The sequence below is a fragment of the Felis catus genome, chromosome A2 (genome assembly GCF_018350175.1).
Source record: "Felis catus isolate Fca126 chromosome A2, F.catus_Fca126_mat1.0, whole genome shotgun sequence".
Classification (NCBI taxonomy): domain Eukaryota; kingdom Metazoa; phylum Chordata; class Mammalia; order Carnivora; family Felidae; genus Felis; species Felis catus.
In genome coordinates, this window is record NC_058369.1 from 59,687,147 (window position 1) to 59,709,140 (window position 21,994).

General features: G+C 52.0%; 1 protein-coding gene across 7 annotated transcripts in view; it reads right to left on the bottom strand.

Annotated features, from left to right (window-relative positions):
- The window catches only part of CFAP100 (cilia and flagella associated protein 100), a 56,121-nt gene that overhangs the window by 17,750 nt on the left and 16,377 nt on the right, over positions 1 to 21,994 (bottom strand). For 6 of the 7 annotated variants that reach the window (XM_045052053.1, XM_045052051.1, XM_045052055.1 and 3 more), the window contains 10 exons: positions 20,077 to 20,177; positions 17,324 to 17,516; positions 15,076 to 15,143; positions 14,822 to 14,985; positions 14,531 to 14,611; positions 13,954 to 14,135; positions 13,542 to 13,574; positions 13,339 to 13,465; positions 9,267 to 9,315; positions 9,030 to 9,181 (listed from right to left, as the gene is read on the bottom strand). In XM_045052053.1, the coding sequence (XP_044907988.1) occupies positions 9,030 to 9,181; positions 9,267 to 9,315; positions 13,339 to 13,465; positions 13,542 to 13,574; positions 13,954 to 14,135; positions 14,531 to 14,611; positions 14,822 to 14,985; positions 15,076 to 15,143; positions 17,324 to 17,516; positions 20,077 to 20,177 (1,150 nt within the window). Of the gene's footprint in view, positions 1 to 7,859; positions 8,689 to 9,029; positions 9,182 to 9,266; positions 9,316 to 13,338; positions 13,466 to 13,541; positions 13,575 to 13,953; positions 14,136 to 14,530; positions 14,612 to 14,821; positions 14,986 to 15,075; positions 15,144 to 17,323; positions 17,517 to 20,076; positions 20,178 to 21,994 lie in introns of those variants that run through there. The other variant, XM_019825170.3, reaches the window with a different exon arrangement.

A 21,994-nucleotide genomic window follows, 5' to 3' on the forward strand; every position in this document is an offset into this window, starting at 1 on the left:
TAAATTTGATGTTATGTGGACTTGACCACATTGAAAAAGGAAACGGAATGAAATAGAGACCCCTTTCACCCCAACGAACTCAAAAGCAATGCTCTGCTAGACCCTGGCTGGCATTTAGGAGCTTGGGAGAAACAGGCAACACTCAGTTTTGGTTCCTTTATAGGGTACCTGATGTTTCGTTTGTTTTCCTTGTCCGCCTCGGTGTCGCGCTTTCTGCTCACTCTTCAATCCTGCGGGAGGGTGTGCAGTGTAGGTGCCTCTCCCTGCACGTTCGCCTGGCCTTCCAGTACAGGTAGTTTTCATCCATCACCGCGCTGACTTTTGCTCCTCCCTTCCATGTGTGGCCATCTCCTGAATTCGTTCCACGCGACCCCGGCGTGCCGTCTCCCTGGGGTCCTGTCGCTTCGTCTCTGTGTCCTTTCCAACAGAGTTCTGGGAGCTGTCCTCAGCTTAATGTTGTCCCCCTTGCCGACTCATGTGCTGGCTGCATCCAGTCCTTATTGTGGTCTTAATCCCTTAATCCTTGCTTGCACCCAGGCGTGCCTCTCTGCTTCTTGATATCTGCAGAATCTACATTTACTTGCATGTCTCAAACTCATCCCCTTAATGAATGCATTTTCTCGTGTTTCTGGTGACATTTTCCTGTTCGCTTGTCCTTCAGGCTCCAGGTCAGGGCAAGTCCAGCACCAAGGACTTCAGATGAGTTGTGCCACTTTGATTGTGTGTCCAGATGGAGCCTGGGCAAGAGGCAAAGGTGCAGGCTGGTCTTCCCCTGGGCCGTGGGGTCTCGCTTCCATGTCTGAGGGGCAGCCATGGTGGCAGGTGCCTAGAAAGACTGCCAAGACTCAGCCCATACATGGTCTTGCCTCAGCCAGAGGTCAGCGCTGGCAAGTGCTTTCTGAAGCTTGCGGTGCCTTGTGTGTTGCTGGCCTCGCTGTGGCGGTTCCGGCTGCTGCAAGGCTGACCCTCACCCCCACCTCTGGCTCACTGCAGCTTTTAGGTGTCTGGGGGTTCTTCTGGGTTCCTTCCTGCTTATTTTCTGACCTCCTGGTTGGGCTGGTTTCTCCAGGAGGAAGGTTTGCATGGTTTCCAGGAAGGGATTCTGGCTTCGTTTCTCTTTTCTTGAATCCAGGGGGGGTTGGGCTTCCTCTCACTTGAGTGGCTCTGCTCGCCTTCTTCTCCTGGGTCCCATCACCTCTGTGCTGTCTGGCTGCTGGAAGTGAGGAGCTCACACTGGTGATCAGGCTCTGCAGCTTTCCTCAGGCTGTCCCGGGGTGTTGTGCTCCCTTCTGCGTCCATGGGTCCGTTTTCTGGGGCTGGGCTCCTCTTGGCCCTCACTGGAGGGACTGTAGAGTGAGCATCTCAAACAAATCGCAGCAAGGCAGGCAGAGAATGGGGCTGGGACACAGTATACAAAATTCAAGGAAGTGCTCACCTTTGGGGTCACACATGCACCTCCCTAAAATGTTATGTTCTGGGTGCCTTGCCCACCTCACCCCAGTCCTCCCTGGCCAAGAATGAATGATGCTGTTCTCTCAACCAAGGAGGCAGGAGATGGCTCGTCCTACAGCCCTTATGTACCTAGTCAATGTAGACAGGTGAGTGATAAAGACAGCCTTAAAAGGTCCTACATTAAAAAAAAAAAAAAAAAAAGTCTAGGCACCTGGGCGGCTTAGTTGGTTAAGTGTCCGACTTCAGCTCAGGTCATGATCTCACGGTTCATGGGTTCAAGCCCTATGTCGGGCTCTGTGCTGACAGCTCAGAGCCTGGAGCCTGCTTCGGATTTTGTGTCTTCCTCTCCCTCTCTGCCCCTCTCCTGCTCATGACATGATCCGTCTCCCAAAAATAAATAAACATTAAAAAAAATCCTATGTTTGCCAAAAATATTATTGAGGTTTAATTTACTTATCAGAAAATGCACCCATTTTATGTGCCAACTGATGAGATTTGATAAATTTAAACACCTATGTAAGGACCAGCATAATCAGGACATAGAACCTTTTCATCACCCTAAAAGTTTCCTCATGCCCCTTTGTATCAACTCCCTCCCCTTCCCTAGCCACGGGCATCCAATGGGCTGATGTCGCCATTCATTTTTTTCCCTTATGAGATGGACCTTAGCGACACCTGTCTTCTCAAAGTTACCCACAGCCTTGAATGTGGGCTGGCCCCAGTGGCTTGCTTCTAACCAATTCAATGTGGGACGGGATGTGACTTCTGAGATTAGGTTACATACGATCGTGACTTCCATCTTGCTTGCAGACTCTCTGGTGGCTTTTCAGCTTGCGCACTTTGAAGAAACAAGCTGCCTTTTCAGAGACCTCATGTGGCAAGAGACGGAGAGTGTCCTTTGGCCTCCAGCCAGCAAGGAATCCAACCCTGCCAACAGCCACATGGGTGAGTTTGGAAGCGGCTCTTTCCCCAAGTGCAGTCGTGGGATGGCCACAGCCCAGCTACCACCTGGACAGCAATCCGTGAGAGGCCCCACAGCAGAGGAGTCAGCCCAACTGGCCAGATTCCCAACCCACAGAAAGGGCGAAATAATATATGTGTTATAGTAAGCCAAGTTTTGGGATGGTTTGTTACGCAGCAACCGTTAACCAATACCTGGTTCTGGCACTTCAAATGAATATTATAGTAGGTCATCTTTGGCGCCTGGCTTCTTTTCCTCAGCATAATGTTTGTGAGGTTCATCCACGTTGTTGCCACGTTGTCTTAATACTTTGTTCTTTTCTTCTTGCTGAATAGATTTCTATGATGTGTATGGCCCCCCTTACATGCCCATGCCTAATCCCAGGACACTGTGGATATAGTATATGACTTGGCAAGGGAGAACCAAGGCTGCACATAGAGTTAAGGTTGCAAACTAGCAAACCTGGAGCTGGGGAGATGATCTTGGATTGCCCAGGCAGGCCCAGGGTCATCACAAGGGTCCTCAGAAATGGAAGGAGGAGGCAGGAACGAGGGTCAGGGGTGACACGGTGTGAGAAGCCTCGGCTGGTGTTGCTGGTTTGAAAATGGAAGGGGCCCGGGTGGCCTCCGGAAGCTAGAAAAGGTAACAAAAGGATCTCCCTTTCAGCCTCCAGAGAGGAACAAAGTCCTGCCGATGCCTTGATGGTAGTCCAGTGAGGCCCACTTTGGAACTCTGGCCTCTCTCTGTGAGGGAATAAATTGTGCAGTCCTTTGCTACAGCAGCAGTAATGGTTTGTCCACTTCCCTGCTGTGGGCACGTGTGCTGTTTCTAGTTCCTGCCTATCACGAAGAACTTTGCAGTGAGGAATTCTGGGATTTTTTTTTTTTTTTTGGACATTTTCTCTAACACGGCCGCTCTTCCTTCCAGTGTTGGAACAGACTCTTCATTTACTGTTGTATATATTTGAAACAAAAATTAAAAAAAAACTGTTTTTAACGTTTATTCATTTTTGAGAGACAGAGAGAGACAGAGCATGGCGGGGAAGGGGCAGAGAGGGGGAGACACAGAATTTGAAACAGGCTCCAGGGGCACCTGGGTGGCGCAGTTGGTTGAGTGTCCGACTTCAACCAGGTTGCGATCTCGCGGTCCGTGAGTTCGAGCCCCGCGTTGGGCTCTGGGCTGATGGCTCAGAGCCTGGAGCCTGTTTCCGATTCTGTGTCTCCCTCTCTCTCTGCCCCTCCCCCGTTCATGCTCTGTGTCTCTCTGTCCCAAAAATAAATAAACGTTGAAAAAAAAAATTAAAAAAAAAAAAAAAAAAAAAAAAAGAAACAGGCTCCAGGCTCTGAGCTGTCAGCACAGAACCCAACGCGGGGCTCGAACTCACAGACCGTGAGATCATGACCTGAGCTAAAGTTGGATGCTCAACCGACTGAGCCACCCAGGATCCCCGAAACAAAAATTTTTAATGTTTATTTTATGTTTGAGAGAGACAGAGCGCAAGCAGGGGAGGGACAGAGAGAAGAGGGACACACAGACTCTGAAGCAGTCTTCAGGCTCCGAGCTGTCAGCACAGAGCCCGATGTGGGGCTCAAACTCACGAACGGTGAGATCATGACCTGAGCTGAAGTCGGACGCTTAACCGACTGAGCCACCTAGGTGCCCCTGTATATATTTTTTAGTAGAGACTTCGTCTTTAAAAGCAAAATGAACAGAAGGTACAGAGAGTTCCAAAATATCCTCTCCTTCCACCTGCCTCCCCCACCGCGGACATACATTTGTTACAATCGGTAAACCCACACCGACACGTCATTATCACCCAAAGTCCACAGTTTCCATGGGTGTTCACTCTTAGTGTCGTACAGTCCATGGATTTAGACAAATGTATAAGGACATATAATCATGGTGTCACACAGACTTGTTTCATTGCCCTAAAAATCCTCTGTGCTCCACTCACTCATCCCTCCCCCCGCCCCCCAACCCCTGGCAACCCCTGGTCCTTTTATCATCTCCATAGTTATCCTTTTCTGGGATGTCCTATAGCTGGGATCACTCAGTCATCACCTTTCAGACTGGCTTCTTTCACTTAGTAATACGTATGCTTTTAAGGTTCCTCCATGTTTTTTCGTGGCTTCGTAGCTCATTTCTTTTCAGCACTGAATGATATGCTATCTGGGTGTACTGAGTTTATCTGTTTACTTACTGAAGGGCATCTCAGTTGCTTCCAAGTTTTGGCAATTATGAATAAAGCTGCCATAAATGACCACATGTGGGTTTTGTGTGGACATAAGTTTTTGACTCCTTTGGGTAAATACCAAGGAGTGAGACTGCTGGATTGTTTAGCTTTGTAAGGAACTGCCAGACTGTCTTCTAAGGTGGCTGCGCCATTTTGCATTCCCTCCAACGACCAAGGGAGTTCCCATTGCTCCGCATCCTCACCAGCGTTTGGTGCTGTCAGTCTTTTAGATTTTGTCCATTTTAGTAGGTGTATATTGCAGAATCTTATTGTTTTAAGTTGCAATTCCTTAAGACATCTGATGTCGAACATCTTTTCATATGTTTATTTGCCTTCTCTATATCTTCTTGATGATGAAGTGTTGTTCAGGTGTTTGGCCCATTTTTAAACCAGGTTGTTCATTTTCTTCTTCTTTTGTTTTTAATGTTTATTTTTGACAGGGAGAGAGAGCACAAGTGGCGGAGGGGCAGAGAGAGAAGGAGACACAGAATGTGAAGCAGGTTCCAGGCTCTGAGCTGTCAGCACAGAGCCCGATGCGGGGCTCAAACTCAGGAACCGTGAGACCATGACCTGAGCCGAAGTCAGACCCCCAACCAAGTGAGCCACCCAGGCACCCCATTCGTTTTCTTATTGTTAAATTTTAGGAGTTCTTTGTATAGTTTGGAGATGTTTATCAGATATGTATTTCACAAATATTTTCTCCCAGCCTATGGCTGGTCTTCTCAGTTCTCTTGACATTGTCTTTCATAAAGCAGAAATTTTAATGTCAATGAAATCCAGCTTATCAATTCTTTCTTTCATGGATTGTCACTTTGGTATTGTATTGAAAAACCACCATACCCAAGATCATCTAGATTTGCTCCTATGTTACCTTCTGGGAGTTTTATGGTTTTACATTTTACACTTAGGTCAACGATCCATTTTAAGTTAGTATTTTATTAACGGTGTCAAGTCCGTGCCTAGATTCATTTTTTGCATGTGGACGTCTGGTCGTCCCAGCACCACTTGTTGCAAAGTATCTTTGCTCCACCGTATTGCCTCTGCTCCTTTGTCAGAGATCGGCTGACAGATTTGGATGGGTTTGTTTCTGAGCTACTCTATTCTGTTCCACTGAATTATTTGCCAGTAGCACAGGTCTTGATTACTGTAGCTTTACAGTAAGCCTTGAACTCAGGTAGTGTGAGTCCTCCAACTTTTTTCTTCTTTAAAAATGTGTTAGCTATTCTGGGTCTTTTGCCTCTCTGTGTAAACTTTAGAATCAGTTTGTCGATATTGACAAAATAACTTGCTGGCCTTTTGACTGGGACTGTGTTAAATCTATAGATCGAGTTGGGAGGAACTGGTATCTTGACAGTATTGAACCTTCTTACCTATAAAGGTGAAGCATCTGTTTATTTAATTCTTTGATCCATCATCAGATTTTTATATTTTCCTCATATACATCTTGTGCATGTTTTGTTAGATTTGTAAGCATTTCTTTTTTGAGGGTGCTGATGAAAATGGTATTATTGTGTTTTCAATCTCAAATTCCACTTGTTTATTGCTAGTACATAGGAAATGAAGTTTTTTATAGGGGCCTTGTATTCTGTAACGTTGCTAGAATGGCTTCCCAGTCTAGGAGTTTTTTGTTGATACTTTGAGATTTTCTACGTAGATGATCATGTCATGTGCCAACAAAGTTTTATTTCTTTCTTCCCCATCTGTATTTAGGCATTCCCCACTTTTCTAAGCTTCATATTAGGTCACTCTCCTTTTCAATGAAAGGAAAGACCTGCATTAGTACCTGTTTTTGCTAACTGAAAGAAAATGGCAGAGGATTTTCACTTTTATGAAAAAAAGCAAAAAGTGACAATAGTGTTCAGCGTCTGTTATGCAGTGAGTCATTCTGGAGGCAGCGAGACTGGCCCTGCCAAGCTCCTTCCCTGGGAACTACATTCAGCATCTCAGCATCAAGCCGCCATAGCTTTGAACCGTGTCTTTGCACATCTGTGCTTTACCTCTTTTTCATGCATCTATTAGCAAGAGGTGTCCTAAGGTATCGGAAAAGCCCAGGAGAGATTATTTTTCACATCTGGGAACACAAAGAAAATTTTCCATATAAATTAATGGTAATTGCTCCTTTGCTTTACACTATTTTGGCTTATGAAAGGTTTTATAGGGACGTTCTACTCTGATAGCAGGGGAAACGTGTACCTCTATTTCCTTTTCTTGTCTTATTGCATTAGCTGGGACTCCCAGTAAGATGTTGGAAACGAATGGTGAGAAGACATCCTTGCTTTATTCCTGATCTTAGCAAGAAGGCTTCAAGTGTAAGTTAGCAGTAGGGTTTTTGTAGATGTCCTTTTATCAAGTTCAGGAAGCCCTCCTCTATTCCTAGTTTATTGAGAGCTTTTACTATGAATTTGTGTTAGATTTTTATCAAGTGCTTTTTCTGCATCTATTGATATAATCATGTGATTTTTCCTCTTTAGCTTGTTGATGTGTTGGATTACACTAATTGATTTTCAAATGCTGAAACAGCCTTGCGTACCTGGGAAAAATCCCATGTGGTCATGATCTATAATTCTTCTTATACATTGTTCAATTTAATTTGCTAATATTTTGTTGAGGATTTTTACATCTCTGTCCATGACAAATACCGGTCTGTGGTAGTCTTTTCTTCTAATGTCTTTGCCTGGTTTTGGAATTGAGTTAATGCTGGTCTTACAGAATGAGTTAGTATTCCCTGTTGGGACGCCTGGGTGGCTCAGTCGGTTAAGTATCCAACTTCGGCTCAGGTCATGATCTCACACTTTGTGAGTTTGAGCCCCACGTTGGGCTCTGTGCTGACAGCTTGGAGCCTGGAGCCTGCTTCAGATTCTGTGTCTCCCTCTCTCTCTATCCCTCCCCTGCTCATGCTCTGTCTCTCAAAAGTAATAAACATTTAAAAAAATTTAAAAAAAGAAAAAAAAAGAAAGTATTTCCTGTTTCTATCAACTGGAAGAGATTGTAGAGAATTGGTAAAATTTTTTTCCTTAAATGTTTGGTAGAATTTTCCAGTATACCCATCTGGGTCTGCTGCTGTCTGTTTTACAGGTTATTAATTGTTGATTCAATTTCCTTAATAGATAGGCCTATTCAGATTGTTTATTTGTGGCATATATTTTTATTTTTTTATTACTTAAAAAATTTTTTTAATGTTTAGTTTTGAGAGAGAGAGAGAGAGAGTGCTCATGAAAGTGAGCTGCATATATTTTAAAAATATATATTTCTCAGAGAGAGGGGGCTGGATTCATGGAAGTTAATGTCTACAGGCTATGACTCTTCTGGAAATAAAGTGTTGGTACTCAGGGACGGCTGAGCAGGCTACAGACCAGTGAGGGGACAGCATCTCTGGGATTCTGCTACGCATGCATGTGTGTGTGTCCTCTCGCCAGGTTCCTGGAAACTGGGAGGCTGCCTACGTCTCCCCAGCTCATCTCCCCCTCTGTCTCTGCTACCCTCAGCTTTCTGGGAAACACAATCTCGCCCGAGAACCAGTAGTTTCACAGCACCTGCAGGAGATTCTCCGCGGCAGAACACGGGCCAACAAAACATGGATACTCAAGAACATGGCTCCCTGTGGGGCATCCGAGTCTTGGGTGGGCTTCTTCCTTACTTCTTCGCACCTGCTTTCCCTCTGCCCGGAACTCTCTACCACCAGATCTCTGTGCAGCTTCCCATCGCTCAGGAAGAGCCTGGTCCAAGTGACACTTTCCCCGGGAGCCTCCCCTGTCCCCCTCCTATCTGCCACCACCCCTACTTCAGCCTCCCTCTCGTATCATTGTCTGTGTTCCTCTTGCACATGTCAGTATCTCCACGTCCAATCCGTGAGCCTGTCTGCCTGTCTCTGTCAAATGTCAGCTCCATGAGGCAGGGCCTGGCCTTATCCTTGGAGAGCCTAGACCTGGGCCTGACCCAGAACGGGTGCTCGGTCAGTGTTTGGGTATGAAGGGATGATTCCTCACTTCTGACAGGCCTGATACAGCCCAGCCCTGCTGGGCCTGGGATCAGCAGAATGCACCTGGACGGGGGAGGGAGGGCGGGGCGGGGGTGTCCTTCCTTGAAGCCTCCCTCTGACTTGCAGGCTGCTCCAAGGGAGGGAACCAGCCCCATGTGGCTCCACCCACCTGACCTCCTCCCACCCCCCAGCCCCTCTGCCCAAAAGGACATGCCCTGTCCCCAGAATCAGGCTTCCTGTGGAGCTTTCCAGAAAACTAAAGCTAGGGCAGGGCCAGGGCCCTGGATGGGGAAGGTGGGGGGCTGCCATAGCCCAATTCCCAGTGGCATCCCAGGGTCCCAGGATGACAGCCAAGGCTGGAAGCTTCCCCTGCCCCGCCCGGTCGGCCCCAGCAGGAGACCTACATGCGGATCTGGGTGTTTTTCAGGGTGCAGTTCAGATCCTCCAGGGTCTCCTCCATCTCCTGCGTGTTCTGGATGAGCGACAGGTTCTGCTCCTCTAGCTTCGTGAAGATGTCCAGGAGCTGCTGGGGCTCCGTGAAGTATAGGTCCAGCTCCTGCAACCAGAGCCATGCGTGTGGGCTGGCCGGTCGGTGCAGGGGGACCGGATTCCGCAGCCCCACCCGGAGCGTGGCCACTGACCTCCCCGTCGCTGTCTGAGTCCTCAGTCATAGTGGTGGTAGAGTCTGACCTGCAGAGAGATGCAGGGTCGGGACAGCAGTGACCTGGTGCACAGAGATGGTGGTCATCTTCTCCCGCCCCAGCGGTGAAGTCGTCTGGAGTCACCAGGGCACCTCCCTGCTCCCCATGTCCTCGTCCCCTCCTTCACCCCGCCAGCTGACCAGGCAGGGGCACTAGCCCTCCTCTTGGCCCCACAATGGTCACTCAGCAGTCAGGGGACTGTTTCAAATTCAGTTAGTTCATGTCACTTCAGACAGAATAAAACTCAGCCCCCTCCCTGGAATCTGCTGCCCAGGGCCCCTGCTGCCCCCCTCGCCTCCTTCTCCTCCTGAAGTTCCCCTGCTCCTGCCTTACCTGCCCTCTTTCTGTCTCTCCGGGTGCTGACCTACCTCAGGGCCTTTGCACCCACTGCCACTGCTAGGGTTGCCCCTCATTGACCATTCTTCTTCTTCTTCTTTTTTTAATGTTTATTTATTATTATTTTTTAAAATTTTATTTTATTCTTTTTTACGTTTTTTCATTTTTGAGACAGAGATAGAGCATGAATGGGGGAAGGTCAAAGAGAGAGGGAGACACAGAATCTGAAACAGGCTCCAGGCTCTGAGCTGTCAGCCCAGAGCCTGACGCAGGGCTCAAACTCATGGACCACGAGATCATGACCTGAGCCGAAGTTGGATGCCCAACCCACTGAGCCACCCAGGCGCCCCTTTAATGTTTATTTTTGAGAGAGAGAGAGAGAGCGAGCAGAGTAGGGACAGAGATAGAGACACAGAATCCAGCCTCTGAGCTGTCAGCACAGAACCTGACGCAGGGCTCACACTCATGAGCTGTGAAATCATGACCTGAGCCAAGGTCGGATGCTTAACTGACTGAACCACCCAGGCACCCCTACCTTCGAGGAGCCACCTTCAGGGCCTTTTCTGCCCACCTCCCCTATCTAGATATGGCCTTGGCACTTGTCCTTGATGGTCCCACTGGGCTATCCTGTGACACTCGCAGCACCTCTGATGGACCCTGAGCACCCCACAGGGGTGGGGGCTCTCCCAGACCCTCGGGGGTACTGGAAAAATCGTGGGCTTTGAGCACTCAGTGTGGGCCTTGGAAGGCCCTGCTGGATGGGACCCAACCTCAAATGACTTCCAAACCTGCTCTCATCGCCCCTCCTGGCCTGCTTCGGCCTGGGCCCCTGCCCTCAACGCCAAGGTGCTGCTGGCTGAGAAGCAGGTGGGGCAGGCTTCTAGCCCGAGGAGCCTGGGCTCCACCCCTAGGAACCTGGGCTGAGGCTCATGTGACTCCAGGCTCTGACCCACCTGACATGGGGAGGTGATAAGTGCAGGGCTCTGTGGGAGCCCTGAGGGGGAACCCTGGAGGGCTTCTCAGAGGAAGGGCCACAGGAACAACCAAATCACTCACCAGGTCTGTACCTCACACCAAACACATTGATGTCCCTCTGGCAAATGAGGAACATGGGGCTTTGAGAACTAGCCACCTGCCCCATGTCAGCTGCAGGGCACTGCTGGCCCATAAGGTGCCTGAGAATCTGCCTCCAGATGGATGTAGTCTGGGGGGTAGGCTGGACTTTAGCTCCCACTTGCCCTCTCAGCTGAATGCCTTCTGCAGCCCACAACCTGCTCAACTGTACTCAGTGACCCTGGTCACACGGCTAATAGATGGAGGGACCCAGAATAGTGTGATCCTAGACCTCTAGTCTGAGGGACTGCCCCAACATGGGGCCTGGATGGTGGGAGCTCCAGGGCTGAGGGCAGTCCCGGTAGAGGAAGCATGCAGAGCTAATCCCCCCACCCCCACCCCGGAGCCTCTGTTCAACACCGAACTGTAAACAACAGCTCCCACCGGCCGGGGTTGCAGGGATAAAAGTAAACCCGAGGCATGTGCCTGGCCCACTAACGGTGGCCAGTCTTCTTCACAAGGCAGGACCGTGACACATCAAGATGAAAGTGAGCTTGGAAACCGGTAGCACTCAGGTCCCCTTCCTGCCTGAGAAGCATCAGCTGGGGGACATGGGAGGTTGCACAGTGAGAACAAACATGTAAGGGGGGGTCATCCGCATAGGGGCGTGGCCCTCAGGAGCAGGTAGGGGACGGAAGCATGGGAGAGGGTTGCCAGGCTGTCGTAGAGGAGGAAGGACAGAGGCTGGTACACCTAAGGGATGAAAGAAGATACAAAGGAGAGGGGTGGGGAGGCTGAGCCCCTGGGGCCACCTCCATACTGTTTTCCAGAGTGGCTGCACCAGTTTGCATTCCCACCAGCCGTGCAAAAGGGTTCCTCTTTCTCCGCATCCTCGCCAACATGTGTTGTTGCCTGAGTTGTTCATGTTAGCCATTCTGACAGGTGTGAGGTGGTATTGCATTTAAAAACTACCATTTCTGGGAATGCAGTATGGAGGTTCCTCAAAAAATGAAAAATAGAACTACTCTACGACCCAGCAATGGCACTCCTAGGTATTTATCCACGGGGTACAGGTGTGCTGTTTTGAAGGGGCACATGCACCCCAATGTTTATAGTAGCACTAGCAACAAGAGCCAAAGTATGGAAAGAGCCCAAATGCCCATCCACGGATGAATGGATAAAGAACATGTGGTTATACAGATACAATGGAGTATTACTCGGCGATCAAAAAGAATGAAATCTCGCCATCTGCAACTACGTGGATGGAACTGGAGGGTATTAGGCTAAGCGAAATTAGAGAAAGACAAAAATCATAGGACTTCACTCATATGAGGACTTTGAGAGACAAAACAGATGAACATAAGGGAAAGGAAGCAAAAATAATATAAAAACAGGGAAGGGGACAAAACATAAGAGATTCATAAACACGGAGAACAAACTGAGGGTTACTGGAGGGGGTGTGGGAGGAGGGATGGACTAAATGGGTAAGGGGCACTAAGGGATCTACTCCTGAAATCATTGTTGCACCATATACTAATTTGGATGTAAATTAAAAAAAATAAAATAAAATAAAAAAACTACCATTTCAGTGGCCTCATCTCCTGATCTGTTTGTCAAGACACTCTCTTTTATTTTTTAAACATTTATTTATTTTGAGAGAGAGAGGCCGAGAGAGAGCACAGGGGAGAGGCAGAGAAAGAGGGAGACAGAGAATCCTAAGCAGTTTCCGCACGGTAGGTGCGGACTCAATCCCAGGACTGTGAGATCACGACCTAAGTCCAGATCAAGGGTCGGATGCTCAACCGACTGAACCACCCAGGCATCCCAAGACACTCTATTATGAAATAACCATGCCAGAATACCGAGAATGGAAGGGACCTACGATAGCCGGATCTGAACAGGACGTGGCAGGGCAGCCGGAACTCTCTTGCCTGTTGGCTGGAGCGTATAATGTAGCAGCCATGGCAGGTCTTTGGCAGAAGCCGCTAAAGCTAAGCATCTACTCGCCTCGTGAACCAGCACTCCCACTCTTGTTTCCAACAAAAATACTCATGCAAAGAGTGCTCCAACATAAAAGTACTGGAATGTTTGCAGCAGCTCTAATCAAAATAGCCAAGAATTGGGAACAACCCAAAAGGCCACCAATCGTAGAGGACCTGGAGAGTGGGGCTTCGTGCGGTGGGGCACTAGGCGGCGACCGCCAACAACGCCTGCTTCTGCGCACGATCACGCAGGCATGCAGCAGAGACAAGCCAGGCCCAGACAGCATTTTATGTAAAAACCCAGACTCTGGCTTCTCTTAAAAGGCTCTGACGCTCCCTGCACCCACTTGCCTGCCTGCATCCGTTTATATTTGTCTCGTTTTAGCACTCAAGTGGGCCACCCCAGACAGAAGGTTATCAAATCGGACAGAAATAAAACGGTTTAGAAAACACCTCGATCTTGGGGCTTGAGTCAGACTATACACCCTTCAAGCTGGTAACAGCCCCCTCGTCACGGTCTCACCCTTCCCGGAGAGGCTGGGCTTGTCCTAGGCACCCCTGGCTTGGAGCCACTTGGGAGCAGTCCCCAGCAGGCCCCAGCCACTACCCTAGCCTCCTTGCCCTACCCCAGACCCACTCACCCTTTGGCGTTCAGCCCGCTATACACACTGGCCTGGCTTCTATGCTGGAGGTTCAGGGTGTTGGACGGGATCTGCCCCAGCTGCGCCACCTGCAGGAACTTCCAGAACTTCTTTGGGCCCTGCCCCTCTGGAGGAAACAGAGGGATGGTTTTCACATGCCCCAGCCCGGGGCAGGGCCCCTCCAGCTTGCGCCAGCCACGTACCTCTGGAGCCTGTCTTGCCCTTGGTCCCTGGTCCTACAGGAAACAAGGGAGGGGTTTCGGATGGCTTCCACTGGAGAAAGGCCTTCAGCAATACTGCTTGAGGGCACAGGGCTCCCTGGGGCCCTCCCAACAGTTTCAGAAAGGGCCCCCACAGTTTCAGGGCCCCCACACAGTTTTAGGGCCCACGCAGTTTCAGAAAGACCTACAAGGGAGGAAAGCCCCTTGGGTCTGAGTTAGAGATGGCCCTGTCTTCCCTGAGGGAATGTGTGGGCCCTAAGGGGCAGCTGCTGCCCCTGGCTGGGGCTTTACAGGCACTGAAGGGGCCCAGCCTGTGGCCTGGACACCTCCAAGGCCACTGCCAGCAGGGCACAGGGTCTGGGTGGACCCAGGGAACTACCTTCTTTCCTGTTACCTTTGTCCCGGATCGTGGAGTGTAAAGTGTTCTCTATGGGGGGCTCAGTGACCTCCTTGGCTTTTTTGAGAGCCAAACGCTTCTCCTCCCTCTCTTCCAACCACTCCTTGGGCGACAGCTTGTACAGGAAGTCCTTGTAGGCCTTGTAATGCTGCAAAGTGTCTTCAAATTTGGAGATCTCGCTGGATTGGGGAGGGGGAGGGGAGGTCAGCTTCCTCCTCGTGGGGAGACCCCTCCAGAGGGAACTGCCTCTGCAGCCTGGGTAAGCCCAGAGTGCTCCTGGCTCTCCTGGGGACAGGTGTGCCTGGGAGAGGACACCGGCCTGCTGGGGACCGACGTGGGTCACACCTCTACAGGTATAACCCTCTGTGACTTTGGACTTGCAGCTGACCCTGGGGGCCCTGGTCTCCAAGTGAGCCTGCCTCCTGGTGCTGTGGCCTTGTGAAAGTCACTGGATCTCTCTTGGCCCCTGTCACCTCCTCTGTAAAATGTGCAGCTGCGTCCGCAGAGCTTTGAGTCCCTGAACCACTTAGGTTTGAGAGGCAAAGCCACGCAGTGGCTTGCCCTCCGCGCTCACCTTTTGATGTTCATGATCTGGGTGGTCAGGTCACGGATTTCCAAGATCTTCTCCACCTTTGCTTTGGTCTCCTTCTCAGCCCTGGAGGTGGGGATGGGGATGGGAGCAGGGGGCCAGTCGCAAAACTGTTAAAGGGGGCATATTCACCGTCCTGGGGCGGGGCGGTGGGTGGGGGGAGCTGCCAGGGTCAGGTGGTGGGGGGAGGGGATGGGGGGCAGGCAGGCTGCAGGCTAGCGTGGGCGCAGGTGCTCAGGCCCCACGAGCACTGGGGGGCCCTCCATGTGGGCTCACGCTTTCAGGGCCTGCACCGAGCTCCGATCATTCTCCCGGAGGAACTCCTCGAACAGGGCGGCGTCATTCTCCAGGGACCTTTCTGCCCGTTCCAGCTCTGCCTCCTCCTTGGTCACCAGCAGCTCCAGCCGCTGGATCTCCTGCTGCTTCATGTCCAGGGCGTACTGAGGGCCACCAGAGTGGGAGTCACACCCCTCACTGGGACAACCCCCCGCCCGGGCCCCCCCCCCCCCCCACAGCACAGCTGGGCCAACCTGGATGCGGAACATCTGGCGCTTCTGGTTGATGTAGTTGTTCAGGTTATCAGATTCCATCTTCTTTTCTGCAAAGAGAGGAGAGGGGCGGGGGGGGGGGGGGGGTGGGCAGGGTGAGAGAGACCCAGACCGGCTGGGATACCTCTCCAGGCACCTGCTCTGCTGTGAGGCCCAGGTTGTTACGGGGACTCTGGGAGACTGGGCTCCGTCTCTAGCAACAGGAGAGGAGGCTCTGTGGATATATCACACTCTCCACTGCTGGAGATCGGGCCAGGTGGGAAGTCCTTTCCTGAGTCTGGCCTGAGCCTCTCCTGCCGTAGTACTCTTTTCACCTGGAGTGAGACTCTGGACAGCCCTGCCCAGGAAGTTTCACCCAGCTGCACCTAATAATGAAAGACCTATTGGGCCAGGAACTGCAAAGGGATGGGGAGAGAAAAACAGGGCAGCATGATCTCTATTCGGGGTGCTCTAAGTCCCCAGGATCCAGTTTAGATAGTAGCTACGATGAGGGAGCATTAAGGCAAGCTGATAGGCCGCAAACCACCCCCCCCCCACCCCCCGCCCAGGCGGCCCAAGAACAAAGGAAAGGGAAAAAACAAATGGTTAACTGATAGAGCATCACAGTCCTTCGGGACCTAAGTCTCCATTACCCCTCCATAGCGATGTGGGAAACAAAGGCAGAAGGTAATGGCAGAACTAAATTTCCTTATAACCTGCCGCCCATTGACAGATACTTGAGGCGGGCAGAGTAAGTTTCTCCAGGAGCTGTCTTACTGCTACTGCTTTGCTAGAGGTAAAATCAACCTTAGCTTGACACTAGCTAGGCCTCCAGTATCCTGTGAGTCTTCTTTAGCTCATGAAAATCTCACTGGAAACTTCCGCTGGCCTCTACCTCCCCCAGTGTCTCCTCATGGTCCCCGGGCAGCTCTTCCTGCCCACAGGTCCTGTCCCCGTGCTTCAAGAAAATCACCCTTTTGCACCAAAGACGTCTTCAAGAATTCTTTCTTGGCCTTTGGTTCCGGGCCGCATGGGCCCCACTATCACCCCAAAAACCCTCATCAGCTAGGTCTACACACCAGGTGGGAAGCCAGTGGGAGAAAGTTAAGGTGGGCCCCTGTAAGACCTTCTGGAGCAAAAGCAGAGGGCAAAGGGCCATGGGATCCTCTTTCCCTGGTCTTTCTGGAGAGGAAAGCCCAGAGACGTCCTGACTTTGGAGAGACCAGGAGTCAAGGAAAGGACAGCAGAGCCATGTGACTCTCTGCCTCATCTCTTAAACCCTCTCTGTTCCAGAAGACCCTAGTGTGGTGTAGGAGTGGTGTTTCAAGCCTAGAAGCCTGGCAGAGACCCAGCTGGGCCTCTGCCTCCCTGGCCCATCTTGTGGGAAGGCCCTTCCCTCAAGGAGACCCAGGTCCTCACTGCAAGTCAAATCTGGGATACCGACAGGTCTGGTGCCTAAACCTGCTGGGTCCAGTCTTCCCACTGAGACCAGCTTCCTCTCCCAGATCTTGGAATGGAGGGTAGAGACCAAAAGGAAAAACGTGTAGTTCTGTGTCTCTTCATGCAGAGCTCGGCACACATAATGTCAAAGTGAGCTCAGGGGCTTTGTTCCCCCATATAACAAGCCACGGGGTCAGGGGGTAGAGGCTGGGGGGTCTCGGATTAATATTCACATTCAGTACACCAGTTGGGTTCCAGGACTCTATCATCTGGGCTGGTAGAGTATTAATGCTGGGTCATAAAACTAATAACAGCTCTCTCTCTCTCTCTCTCTCTCTCACACACACACACACACACACACACAGGACTTCCGTGTAGCATCTAAAGACGCTGAATCCCACAACCCACGAGGTCGCCACTGTCATCAGACCGGAGAGGAAACTGCCGTGCAGAGGAGGTGAACACCTGGCCCAGGATGGCGAGGGCATTCAGTGCTGAAGCTGACATCTGAACCCAGGGAACCTGGTTCCAGACTGATGCTCTTTCCCTCCACCATATTAAGGGACTATATTTTATATGGGCGCAATCTGCCTTCACGTGCACGGGAACCTTCCGAATGCAAGCAACGTTGGGATTCAAAGGCTTTTAGATTGGCAGTCCGGCTGGAATCCATCCCTGTGATGGAGGGAGGCGGGCTCAGACACAGAAACGACCCTCCTTCCCCACTGCATCGGAGCCCTGCCTCTCCGAGCACGTGAACAGCACTGCGCGCGCCCCGAGGTCAAGACCCGACGCTGGGGAAGGGGGCCACCTTTGGTCATGGAGAGTTTCCACGCCGTGTCGTCGTGGAAGGCGCGCAGCCGCTCCGCCTCGGCTCGCACCTCCTGGTCCTGCATCTCGTCCTCCAGCTGCAGCTCGCGACGCAGTCTGGTGTGCTTGGCCAACACTTTGGACGCGTAGGTCATCTTTTGGTGCATCCGCAGCGTCTTCTTCTGCTCCCGCTCCTGTTGGGCGGGGTCGGCCGGGGTCGGGCGGGGCCTGCCACTACTTCCACCCCCTCCCCCACCGCGCCTGGGACCAGCGTCCTCCCATCGCCGGCGACGCCTTGTCCCTGGGTCGCACAGCCTTGAGGGGACGCGCATGCGGCGCGGGGAGGTGAAGGGGGAATTGCCCGGGGGGGGGGCGCACTTGGGTCAGGGTGGGGGTGCCCTTGGCGGGGCTGAGCATTGTTGCGCGCAGAGGGGGCTGCGGAGCTGTGTGCCGGGGAAAACGTTCCTGGGGGCTCTGAGCACACCTCCCGGGGTGAGAGGGCAGTGGGGCTGAGAGCGGGGGTTAAGGACGAGGTGGGGGTGGGGTTGCCAGATTAAGTACAGGATGCCGAGCCAGGTTTGCATTCCAGGTCAGTAGTGCAGGGACATACTCACTAAGCGATGGTTCCTCCTGAAGTTCATTCACACTATTCTCATATTCTCAAATTGTGATTTGCTAAATCGGACACACCGAAGGTTCCGGGAAGCTAGATCTTGTGAGTTTCCAAAAGAAACTCGAAATCCCGAGTTTGGTCTGCAAGCTCGGTAGTCAGAGCTGGCGGCGGCGGGCGGGGATCTGCTCCTCTCCACCCAGCCTGGCCTCCAACCTGCCCCAGCGTTGCTCCCGTCCCTGAGCCCTCAGCTTGGGGGGACCCCAGGATGGCGTGGGGATGGGGGCTTTTGTTCCCTGAGGACTAGTGCAGGCCAAAGGCCCCCTCACGGGAGCCCAGCCCTTCCTGCAGCCCAAGCCCTGGGGTTTCTCCACATCCTTCCATGGCCCAGGCACCTCAGCCTGCAGGATCAGACAGGCCTGCACAAATCCTCTTCTCTTCATCTGTCCTTTCCCCAGGGCTGCCAGGTGCATCAATGAACGCAGCGTCTTTAGAAAGCTGCTTAGGGAAACCACATCTGTGGCGGGACCCAGCCCGAGGCCCCTAGATTGGACCTCCGTGTAGCAAAGCTGGGGAAATATCACCTAGATTCCCAGTGGCAGAGGGTCTGCACTTAGAAGAAACTAGGCAGCTGCTTGGGGGTCAATGTGACATTGGCGGGGCTCTGCTGGGGTGTGGGATTGAGGGGGGAGGGCTGTGCTGGGGGGGGACGGGTGCCATGTTTGCCATGTTTGGGGGGCTTAGGAAGAAGGCAGAAGCGACCGTGGAAGCAAGGCCAGGCTGGGAAGAGATAATCCTGCCCTGGAGGAAGGTCTCTAAGTCCGTCAGAGAAAGTTGTGTGTGTTTCTGCTGTATTTGCCCACTTGGAGGCCTTGCAGAAGTGTGTGCTGCTCGGTGTGGCTTTGTGGGAGTGTCTCCTTCCAGGGCATGAGTGGGTGCACAGCATGGCAGCAGGATGGGGAAAACACTGATGGTGGCCCCCACAGAGCTTCTAGGCAGTTGGTGGGGCAGGGAGGTCTGAGTAGGGGCTGGAAAACGTGCATTTCCTTTTGTGTCTTCGGTTGGGGTCTCGGCCGGAGCCAGTTCTCCGAGGAATCTCAGATACTGAGCCATGAGTTGAAGTAGACAGAGTCAGCCCGGGAGGGCTGGTCATAGGCATGTGCCTGAGACCATGTCCCAGAAACCTGGCCCATGCTGAGCACTTCTCAGTGAAGATGCCCGCTGGTGAGTCCTCCCTGAGCCTGGCTGCAGTGACGCTTGCTCGCTCCAGCCATGCCACGGCAGGTGGGAGTGGGCAAGTGGGCTCTTGGGTGGGGAGGCAAGACAGACTATGCTGGGGTGCAGACAAGGCGCGGGCCGGTGGAGGGGGGTCCGGGGCTAGCTCAGGGACTCCCAGGTGCTGCTGAGGGCCATGCATATGTGTACGTGTGTGTGCGCACGCGCACACACGCACAGGTGCATGTTTGTGTGTGGATTTGGCCTCCAAGAATTCCCACGAGAGGGATTGTGCAAGGCTGGAGCAGTTGGAGGTGCGGGTCTCCTGGGAGAGGCAAGAGGGGGCCTGAGGTCTGAGACGGGCCTTGAAGGACAGGGAGTGTCAGGAGGGTGGCATCTCATGCAAGGGACAGCAGAAAGACCTGATGGCTGAAGCACGGTGGCCACAGCAGCTTCCAACAGCCCACTCTGACAAGGCCCAGGAAGAGTGGCGATGAAGCTGGGTAAGACAGTGGGACAGGTCAGAGATTGGAGAGCTCGTCAGGGTTTCGAGTTGATTTTTTAAAAATAGTGAGGGGCGCCTGGGTGGCTCAGTCGGTTAAGCATCCAACTTCAGCTCAGGTCATGATATCACGGCTCATGGGTTCAAGCCCTGTGTGGGGCTCTGTGCTGACAACCCAGAGCCTGGAGACTGCTTGGGATTCTGTGTCTCCCTCTCTCTCTGCCCCTCCCTCCCTCACCCTCTCTCTCTCTCTCTCTCTCTCTCTCTCTCTCAAGTATCAATAAACATTTTTAAAAAATAGTGAACCATTGACTATTCTAGAGTGAGAGAGTGACCTGAGGAAAGTACTCTTCTGAGAAGGGCAATCTGGGTCTGCGTGCATGAGGGAGGGAATAGTTGCAGGCAGGCCTCAGTCCTGGATACTCACTAGGCGAGACTTATTCCGCTCCTGATCTCTGAGCAAGAAGAAATCCACGTCTCCAGACATGTGGAAAGGATTAGCCTCATGGTCAGGAACAATCTCGGGCACTGGGGAGGGAGATATCTCATTGGAGAGATGAGCCAGCTCTTCCAAACAGGTGGTCTGTGTCTCTGGAGTCCTGGTGCCCTCCCAACCCAGCATGAGGAGCTTCCTTGAAAGCGTGAGCAGGTGTCGAATGTTCTCTTGGATCCAGCTGTGCCTGAAATCCAACCCTGGACCTTCTGACTGCAGAAACTCACCTGTCAGGTTTAACCTAGGTGGGCTTGGGCTTCTGTCCCTGACATCTGAAAGAGGCCTGGTAAACACAGCTCCCACCCCCCGCCCCCCGTCTCAGACATGTGGCCCTCTGTCCCCTCTCATTTAAAGTCCCAGGAACCCCCATTCTGCAGAGGGGAAAAGCAGGAGTGGGGAAGTGATGGGGCCAGATGGTCAGGGAGGCCTAGTGACTCCAGAGCAGAGGCACCTGCCTGCGGAGGGCAGTGAGTGCTGCAGGGCAATGCCCTGTCCGCAGGATTCTCCACAAGCCCCCCAGGGGGAGGCTGAGTTTGGGGGCGAGTGACGGCAAAACACCTGAGGCCTGGGGAGGCAGGGCAGGACTTTGAGAGATGGGAGCTGCCAAGGACCCTAATTTTGCTGCTCCTCCCACCCCTTTGGGTAAGGGTTAGGTTCCCACTGCTCAGCTCAGCAGGGATCAGGGAGGACAGAACCCAGAAGCACCAAACTAAGGTCTTAAAAATATGGTTGCTTTCTCCCGCATCCTCCATTTGGAGGACACAGCATTCGTTGTAAAACAAACTAAAGCATTCTTGGAAGCTAAAGAGTATAATAACAAAATAATTCCTCCACTTCAAAACAATCGCTGGTAATATTTCTGGGGGTATTTTCTTCTAGTACATGCTAACACCTATTTTTAATAATTTCATATCTTCTTTTAAAAAACACTTGACCAGGGCGCCTGGGTGGCTCAGTCGGTGAAGCGTCCGACTTCGGCTCAGGTCATGATCTCATGGTTCATGAGTTTGAGCCCTGCATCGGGCTCTGTGCTGACAGCTCAGAGCCTGGAGCCAGCTTCCGATTCTGTGTCTCCGTCTCTTTCTGCCCCTGCCCCACTCATGCTCTGTCTCTCAAAAGTAAATAAACACTTTAAAAAATTAATAAAATAAAAAAATCTTTAAGAAAATAAATAACTAAAAACACTTTACCTTCAGCAGCTGCCTGTGAAATTACTAATTCTTTGTGGACCTGTAGGCAAATGTAAAAGGCTGCGGTAACGCGTGATTTCATCAGGACCCGTTGCCGGGACATGTGCAGCAGCCCGGGAGCCGCCTCGGACACCCCACGGCACACACCCGTGTGCCCCCACGGACTGGGTCTTTGCAACTGATTTCGGGAAGGGAGAACAGAGGCCAGGGGCTGTGAGCATTTCCAGACTTCGAAGTCTGATGCTGGCCTGCCTTTCCTTTCTGTCTTATTTCACACCCTCACCAGCAGAAAGGGGATGCTGTGAAGGGGGGATTTGAAGTTCTAAGAGACTCAAAATACCGCCGCACAAGAGTCCTACTTGTCAACTAGGAAGAGTGGAGAAACTGACAGACTCCACCCTGCTCAGGCCATCGGAGGGAACCAGGGCGGAAGCCAGAGGGGTGGGCCGTTTCTGGCCAGTGCAACCCCAGCATGTCACCCCGGTGGTCCGCCAGGACCCTTCACCCACACCTGTCCTGTGGAGGTGTCAGGAAAGCCCCGAGTCCACCTCTTTGCACTATTCTTTCAACTTTTCAACCGGTCAAAATAGTTTGAAAACGAGTGAGAAGAATAAAGAAAGATTATCCACTCCTGGGCCCAGCCAGGAGGAGGAAGCAGGCGG